Source organism: Ctenopharyngodon idella, chromosome 19 (genome assembly GCF_019924925.1).
Source record: "Ctenopharyngodon idella isolate HZGC_01 chromosome 19, HZGC01, whole genome shotgun sequence".
Classification (NCBI taxonomy): domain Eukaryota; kingdom Metazoa; phylum Chordata; class Actinopteri; order Cypriniformes; family Xenocyprididae; genus Ctenopharyngodon; species Ctenopharyngodon idella.
Window position 1 is genome coordinate 8201841 of NC_067238.1, and position 8687 is coordinate 8210527.

Consider the following 8687-nt stretch of genomic DNA (forward strand, 5'->3'; position numbering starts at 1 on the left):
ATGGTTGATTAGGTTATCTCAAAATGAATCTGCTTGATTTTCTTGTCCAACACCACAGTCTCCATTCTGCGCAGAGGGTTTAAAAAGGCAGAGTGACATCAGAAGATAAAGAAAGAAATCACAGAAGAATGACTTCTATGAAGGGGAAACAGATACAGCAAACTAAAAAGAAAATGGCCTTGAGACAGGTATTGGTACACATAGAGTTTACAACGTAAACCTTGTAAAAGTACTGGTGCTGAAACAGTTCCGGAAAGCTATATATACATGAAGCTGTAAGTTATATAAAGAGTTATATAAAGTCTGTCTAAAGACACCAGCAGCAGTTTTTATCAATGACTCATATAACTTTCTACCAACAATTACATTCAGACTTAAAAAGAGGTGGGGTCGGCGCCATAATAGTGTCCACTCACTTACACAGGAAATGCAAAGACTGAAATGGGCAGCATATCTAACACGTAAATAAATATGGCTACAAATTGCATGTTTGGTTTTTCCACCCAGACCACCAAATAGCCAAACATCTCTCACTGTCTTTGTCTTTGTAATTGACTTTAGATTAAAGTATCACCAAATTCAGAGTGAATGACAATTTAAAAAGTTTAAATAGAATAATTTAATTAAAATTAAAAACATACCCCCCCCTTTTTTTTTTTTTGTAGAACAATTTCCGTAATTCTAAGAAAAAGCAGATTCAAAAATACCATGTAGCAAATATGTATATGCTTAAACACTTTCCATGTGCGTGCATGTCTGTGTAAGTGTGTGTCAATGCACACCATTCTGTCTCTGTGTGTGTGTGTGAGTGTGCGTGTGTGCACGTCACAGCTGGGTATATAAGTGCCTCTCTCCCTCCTTCCTTAGAATACCCACTTTCATTCTCCTCCAAGCTCACAAAACAGAATAAGGTAAGAGATCCTATCTATCTATCTATTTTCATTAATAATAGTAATAATAATAGTAATTTGGGTAACACTTTAAATAAGGTTCATTAGTTAACATTAGTTAACTACATTAGTTAACATGAACTAATAATGAACTGCACCTATACAGCATTTATTAATCTTTGTTAATGTTAATTTCAGCATTTACTAATGCATTATTAAAATCTGGTTAACATTAGTTAATGCACTGTGAACTAACATGAACAAACAAAGAACAACTGTACTTTCATTAACTAACGTTAACAAAGATTAGTAAATACAGTAACAAATGTATTGCTCATGGTTAGTTCATGTTAGTTATTACATTAACTAATGTTTAACTAATGAACCTTATTGTAAAGTGTTACCGTAATTTGTGACTGCCAAATAATTGTATTTTCCCTGTTACTTTCTGTTACAGCCTAATAAATTTAATTATTGATTACCGATTCAAATTTAAGGATACATTTTATTTTGTACTAGAAAAAACACCTAAAATTAAAATAATAATGTCATTTAATAATATTAGAAATTAGAAAATAAAAAAAATACAGCAGTAAGAACAAAAAATAAGCACATACATTTAATATTAACAATAAATTAATAATACATTAAAAAAAAAAAAAAAATTGTATAGTAATATGAACAGAATCACCGAATCTTACAAAAGGGATGTCTTTTAACATGTACGCCTCTCTCTCCTTCTCTCGTTTACATTCGCAGGATGAACAGCGGGGTGTGTATGTGTGTGATTCTGGCTGCGCTTTCTGCCTCCTGTTTGGCTCGGCCCCGCTCCTCTTCCTCTGAGACTGATGATAGCCCTATCCCCTCACAGCTGGACACCAGTTTAAGCGGGCAACACCGGGTCGTCCGCTCCACCAGCCTTACCCTCAAACAGCAACAGGCAGGCGACACAGACCCAGACACACGTGCCAACCTCAGCGAACTGCTGGCCAAACTCATCTCTAAAAAAGGTGAGAGACACTTCAACGGCCAAACACATGATGTTTCAGAAGAACAAACAATGATCCTCAATGACAAGAAGACTACACTTGTCTTGAAGACTAAGCATTTGTTGAAGCTATTTTCTAATGTTCTGCACAGTAGACTGACCAGGACAGAGACATACAATGAGTAATACAGCGAAAATAACTCATTCTGCAGTACATACACAAAAGACAACAAGAAAAGCTGGAAGGAGAGGAAGCAGACAAACTTTGTTTATTTCCTTCTCTTCCGCTCTCCCTTTCCTATATCTCTTTCGTGCTTGTTTTTTTGTATGTCCTTGTGTATTAATCAGTGTTTGTTTTTTGTTTTATTAGCCTTCATTCAGGACATTTGAAAACTAGCCATGTGTTCAGATTTTGCTTTAAAAACTTAGTCCTTTTACAGTATGCAAGTGTTAAAAAATGAAAAAAAAAAAAAAAGGATTCCTCTTAGACACATAAACAAATACAACTCAATTAAAAAAAAAGTGCTCCATACACTTAGAGCAAGTCATGTTCATTTTAGTAGAACAAGAAGAAGAAAAGTAACAAAAAGGCAGGTAAAATCATTACATGAAATTACAGGTTTTCGGATAATGAAAGAAAACCTTTGTCACGCAATACAGTAGCTCCAGGTTAGCGTTGCTGGGCATTGATAAATATAAACACAGTTGAGTGAACATGTTTATGCCCAAGGTGTACATGGGGCGGATATTTCTGGGTCAGGTGTGCACCATTAAATTGCATAACCACTCATTAGGGTGTAACGTCTTCAAAGGGTCTAACTATTATCATTCCTAATCACAGGAACGGGGAATTGCACCTGTGAAATGTAAGCTTAGTGTGGCATTTTAATTTTTTTGAAACATTTAATTGTTAACAGCGCCTGTAATGTGTGTTTGTGTTTGTGAATCAGTTTTTTAATACAGTAAAGTGACCAAATGTCCCCTTAAAAGCCTGAAATTACAATAAGGGGTGCATTCAAAGGTCTCCAAGAGGAATACAGCTTAATAAACAGACCAAATATTGTTTAAAATGCAGAAGAGTTTTCTGTAAGTTTGAGATTTAATATCAATCATTAGATTCAATATCAGATCATTTCCAAGTATACAAAAAAAATGTGTTCATATGTTATCGAAACAATGGCTTTCAGTGTGTAGTGGAAACTAATTGATCCCGTTACGAGAGCCCTAGTTTCTCAATCCGCTTAGTTTCTCAATAAGGTCAGCTCTCTTTCTCTCTCTCTCTCTCTCTCTCTTAATAATTCTGAGTAGGAGGTGCAAGTTTCACACATGTCAGCATGTCAAAACAAGTCTACAACTTGTACAAATTTCAACCAAATTATAGTACATAGTCTGTTAAAAGTCTCCCATCTGTTGCAAACAGTATCACACCCTTAACAACAGATTGAATGACACGTAACATGCTGTATGTAGCTGAAACATTGCCACACACAGTAGCATGTCACTCTGGAAATCAATGTTCTTTTCCAATCACTATTAAAATTCATTGTTGCTCTGCAAGTACTACAATTCATAGCAGGTCAAGGGAATATTGGCTGTTTAAATTCCACTTTGACACATCTACCAAAAAGGTTCACATCTTTGATACAGCACTGAACTGTTTGTTCACCATTAACATCATCAATCACTCACTCACTTAATTAAGATTTGTTCAAATGGGCCCAAGAAATCTGGGTACGGTACAACTTTTTTGATAGTTTGCTATTTAAAAAATGTTTCTTTTTAGAGTTATGTTAGAAAGCAGTCTATATTAGATAGATGGGCAGAAAAATGATTGTATAGTATAAGTGAGCAGAACTAGATCCAGACATGAGGTGAGAAAACAGCAACTGTATATTTCCCAATTTTTTCAACTCTTTAACCTGTCATGTACATATATATCTCATGTACATGACAAGTTAAACTCGTATATATATCCTGTCACTTTATTGGTAATATACTTTAGATGTTAACAGACAAAATTTCTTAATTTCTTTCTTTCTCTCCTAGGCTCTGTTCGTCGCAACTCCTCCTTGAACAACAGAGCAAACAGCATTAACCACCGGATAAAAGATCGGGATTATGTGGGCTGGATGGATTTTGGTCGCCGGAGTGCTGAGGAATATGAATACTCATCATAAAATCCATATCATCTGGTTCCTCATCTACAAATAAAGAGTATATTTATTACTGCTATTGTTATTATTATTCTAATGTACATTTGTTAAGAAACCATTATAATGCAGAATAGACATATGCCGAATTTTACTGAAAAAGACAAAAGTCTGAAAGTTTTGTTTTTAAATCTTGTAATTTTATTTGATTTTATTTGTCACAGTGGTTTTGCATAAATGAGAACCATTAAGCTAATGTGTTTGTCAGACTCATGAAACCACAGTTTTCAATAAATCAGGTCATCATTCAACTTTGGCCTTAAATCTTACAGACTCCAGCAGTTTGTCCATCAAAACAACTCACAACCACAAAAAAATTGCTTTTAACGGAAGGAAGTGCTCGACAAATGGCTTCACAAATATTTGCGGCTCAAACTGCAATTTCACGAAGCCTCTTTGCTTGAAAAGAAAGTGAAAATCAATAAATGAGTAAATGAATTAATGGAGGAAATGCTTTAAAGGAACATTAAGAGGAGTGAGTGGGAAAATTTCTGGTTAGAAAAGACCATTTGAATTATTCATATGCTCAAAGACAAAGAAAGTGGAAAGAGAGAGTAGAAAGTTTCTTATATACTTCAAGGCAGACTCAAGGGACTTATTGAGCTTGATACACTGTCCAAGGGTAAAGATTTCCGTTTGACAGGCACAGGGAGACAGAAATAGAATGGAAGACAGACAGATGCAATGGACCTGTATAATAACAGGCCAACCATTGAGATGCAGTGGATATGGCATATGTCTTCAGACTGGTCAGCCGCCAAACACACACGTCACTTTCTACTATAATTAGGAAATATTTAAATGCCCGAGAGCAGGACAGAACTGTCATATTCAAAACATCATCTTTTCCCTCCACTGACCCTTAATAAAAGCGAAATCCTACAGAGCTGTAATCAAATACAGGCTAATAAGGACGAAAATTAATCGCATCAAACCCTCAATTATAGATCTAATACAACATCGAAGACATATTACATCATATTAGACCACCACTGGATTGGATTCAACTTTCAATCATAATTTAGTCAACTGGGAGTAGAATTATTGGAGTCGGGGCTGTTGCTGGGCGGGAATGCGGAACATTGGGGACCAAACAATTTTTTTAGCAGTGACGAAAAAAATCTGAAGGTTGTTCGTCAATCTGACAGATTACACTGAGGGTGCTCTATTGTAATTTGTAGCACCCCTGTTCATTTGGATGGTGAGCGTTAATTAGCTATAGACCATTTGGAAGCAGACGTCAGTTACGTCAGATGCAGCTGTGCGCACATTGTGCTGGCAGAAAAACAGTGGTAACAAGTGATGAGCAAAATCCATGGAATAGAAAAAATGTCTTGTGCCTTTGGATGTCAGAATCAGAATGCAAAAAAAGATAGTCTTCATTCTGATAGAATACCATTGTCAAAAACGCCCTTTGAAGCTAAAAGCAGACATTTATGGTTGCAAACCATTAAACGGACAGACTGGATGGATGAAACCTGCAATGATTAGTCTACTATTAAAGCATGAATTTGATGTAAACAATAGGTCTACATAATATTCACATTAGCAGTTCATAGGTGACATAATGCATTAGCCCTACAGTTACAGCGTGAAGTAATATTTAAACCAATAACATTTTACATAGGTAACATTTAAACCTATAACATCTTTATCTCACAATTCTGACTTTTTTTATATCTCCTAATTCGGACTTTATGACTTGCAATTGTGAGTTTATATCACAAATCTAAGGGGAAAAAAGTCATAATTGCGGGATATAAACTTACAATTCAGGGGGAAAAGCTGGAATAACAAGCTTATGTCTCGTAATTCTGACTTTTTTTCTCAGAACGGTCATTTATAAACTTGGAATTGCCAGGTAGGCTCCACCCACAAAACACGTCATCGCTGTTTGCAAACACCCAAATCGTCTATTATCTAGTATTGTCTTGTCTTTGATCTCAGTGCATGACCTTTGGCTTTAATCACTGCTACATACAATTCCAAAAATGTCACAGCAGCTGAGTGTGAAAAGTTTCTTCAAACGGCCAAATAACTGCTGTTGATAAAAGAGGTGAAAAAAGAGGGCATGATGCAGATGCGGTGGACAATGAAGGACAAATAAAAGAAAACGTTTATCAGTCACCGCCACAGGCAAGCACCCAGGACGAAGGTTTGAGTTCAGGCAGATACAGAAAGTTGATTCAATATAACAGATAAATAAAATAATGTTAAGTAAAACTAAATAGTCAAAGTCTACTTGCAATGGATGTGCTGGTTTCAGCCTCATCGTCTGCTGCAGTCATGTCCTCATCTCATATACGAAACACCTGCAATTCAGCAACTACCTGCTAGATCCACTCGCATTCGCATAAAGTGGCCTTGCTGATAAGTTTGGGTAAAACGCAGAAGATATAGTACCTTCAATGCTCTGTGGATGGCAATATCACTTTTTTTGTAGCAGAAATAAACTGCTGCAGAAAAAGTTAAGTGCCATACAAAATGTAATGTGTAATTGCATTGCTCATTACAAATGTATTGAATAAAGAGTACATATACTTATTCAAAAATGTAGTCAAGTAGAGAATAAAAGTCGCTAATATCTTTGATACTCATTAAAACTACAAAGTAGCCAAAAATATACTTAAAGGGTTAGTTCACCCAAAAATGAAAATTATGTCATTTTTTACTCACCCTCATGTTGTTCCACACCCGTAAGACCTTCGTTCATCTTTGGAACACAAATTAAGATATTTTTGATGAAATCCGATGGCTCAGTGAGGCCTCTATTGCCAGCAAGATAATTAACACCAAAAAAGATACTAAAAACATATTTAGAACAGTCCATGTGAGTACAGTGGTTCAACCTTAATATTACAAAGCGACGAGAATACTTTTTGTGCACCAAAAATACTAAATAACGACTTTTCAACAATATCTAGTAATGGCCGATTTCAAAACACTGCTTCGAAGCTTTACAAATCTTTTGTTTTGAATCAGTAGTTCGGAGTGCCAAAGTCACGTGATTTAACGAACGAGGCTTCATTACATCCTAAGTGTTTCGCAATTTCAATAGTTCGCGTGACTTTGGCAGTTTGATACTTGCTCCAAACCAAAAACAAACATCCATCTGCTTTGTGTGGTGCTAAACACGATAAGTGATGCACAGTCGTCTGTTCATCTGTTCTCTTCATAAATAAATAAATGCATAATTTTTAATCTAGCCTATATGCTGCTCCTGTAAGTTTATGATTAAAAATGAAAATCTGAACAAAAACAAAAGCTATTAAATGTCCTATGATATCAAAAATATGGAAATTAAAATGATTTGTGATAATGACGGATTTTTTATGACCTAATGCAACCACTGCTGGGGACACTATTTAGGTATAAACTGGACCCATTGGTTACATTCTTGTTTCCTGTGTTAGCTTAACTTTTTGGCCCTCATTTTAAAAGATGAGCAATTTCTTGTGTTATTTCATGTCTGGCTGGATGACGCAAATGGATGAACCATAACATGGCTACTTATTTATGACCAGAGATTAACATGCTCTGATGGATATCTCAATATATAATTGAGGATTTTGAGATTTCTAAAACATCTCAGTGATTTATCAGACATTAATGGATTTGCCTCCAAGACAACGGAAAAGTCATTGAGATAAACAAAATAGTCATATATTTATGAGTCTGACCTATGAAAAATCTTCAAATGATGTCCCACCTGCTTCAGGATCATATTAAATGTTGCTTGTTGAGCTGACTCATAGATCTTTGCGGGACATCTTTGTGGAATATAAGAAATAGGCCCACTCGAGTGCAAATAGTTCCCGTCCTGTTCCCATGGCAATTACTAAGAATGTCAGGGTCCCCCCCCTTTTTTTTTTTTTACAATCTAAATAAGGTAGCGTTGGAGACTTAATTTGGAGAGCATGTCTGAAGTAGGCAAGAACTTAAATTAGGTTAGTCGCCAATCGCCATCCTGTGTAACAAATTGCTTCCTTTCAATTTTGTCTTGTAAGTCCTTCAAACAAACATATATAAAAGCTGCATTATAGAAGAAATGCTACCCCAGTTGAAATGACGATGAAAACATTCTGACTGACCAAAACTATGAAACCAAGTCAAAATCATCCAAACAATGAAATAACACAAATAGATAACACAAATAGGGTTCTAAACAAAAGTTCGGAGAGTGTTCATTTATTTCGACCAAACACTACGACAGAAAATGCACCAATAAACTACGGCTTACCTCAGTCCTCCAACAATTCTTCGCTTCCTTCATTTTGTTCATTTTAAAAAGAGCGCCAAAATCAGTTTACCTTTGCTTCTATTTAACGTTGTGTTAACTTGTTAACTCCTGAAATGAAAGTAAGGGAATAACGCAGTTACCAATCTAAGCTTTTTCAAAATCAAATTATTAAGAGATTCATATGAAGTCATAATTTATATTTGTACTGTATAACAAAACTCATTTCAAACATTTATATATGATCTTTTAGATTTTTTTTATGATGAGAAACATACAGCCAAGTAAATTTAAATTTATAACTGTAGGCTACTTTACTTGTCTATCAGTGGGAGGACAAGGAAAAGAACACAAATGAATGA

At 35.3% G+C, this 8687-nt stretch overlaps 1 protein-coding gene across 1 annotated transcript; it reads left to right on the forward strand.

The window, feature by feature from the left end:
* Positions 1-844: 844 nt before the first annotated feature.
* cckb (cholecystokinin b) lies at positions 845-4357 on the forward strand. Its single transcript, XM_051873336.1, has 3 exons — positions 845-911; positions 1650-1900; positions 3925-4357. The coding sequence occupies exons 2-3, from the start codon at positions 1651-1653 to the stop codon at positions 4053-4055; spliced, it is 381 nt and encodes a 126-aa protein (XP_051729296.1). The 5' UTR covers positions 845-911; position 1650; the 3' UTR covers positions 4056-4357.
* The last annotated feature ends 4330 nt before the right edge of the window (positions 4358-8687 follow it).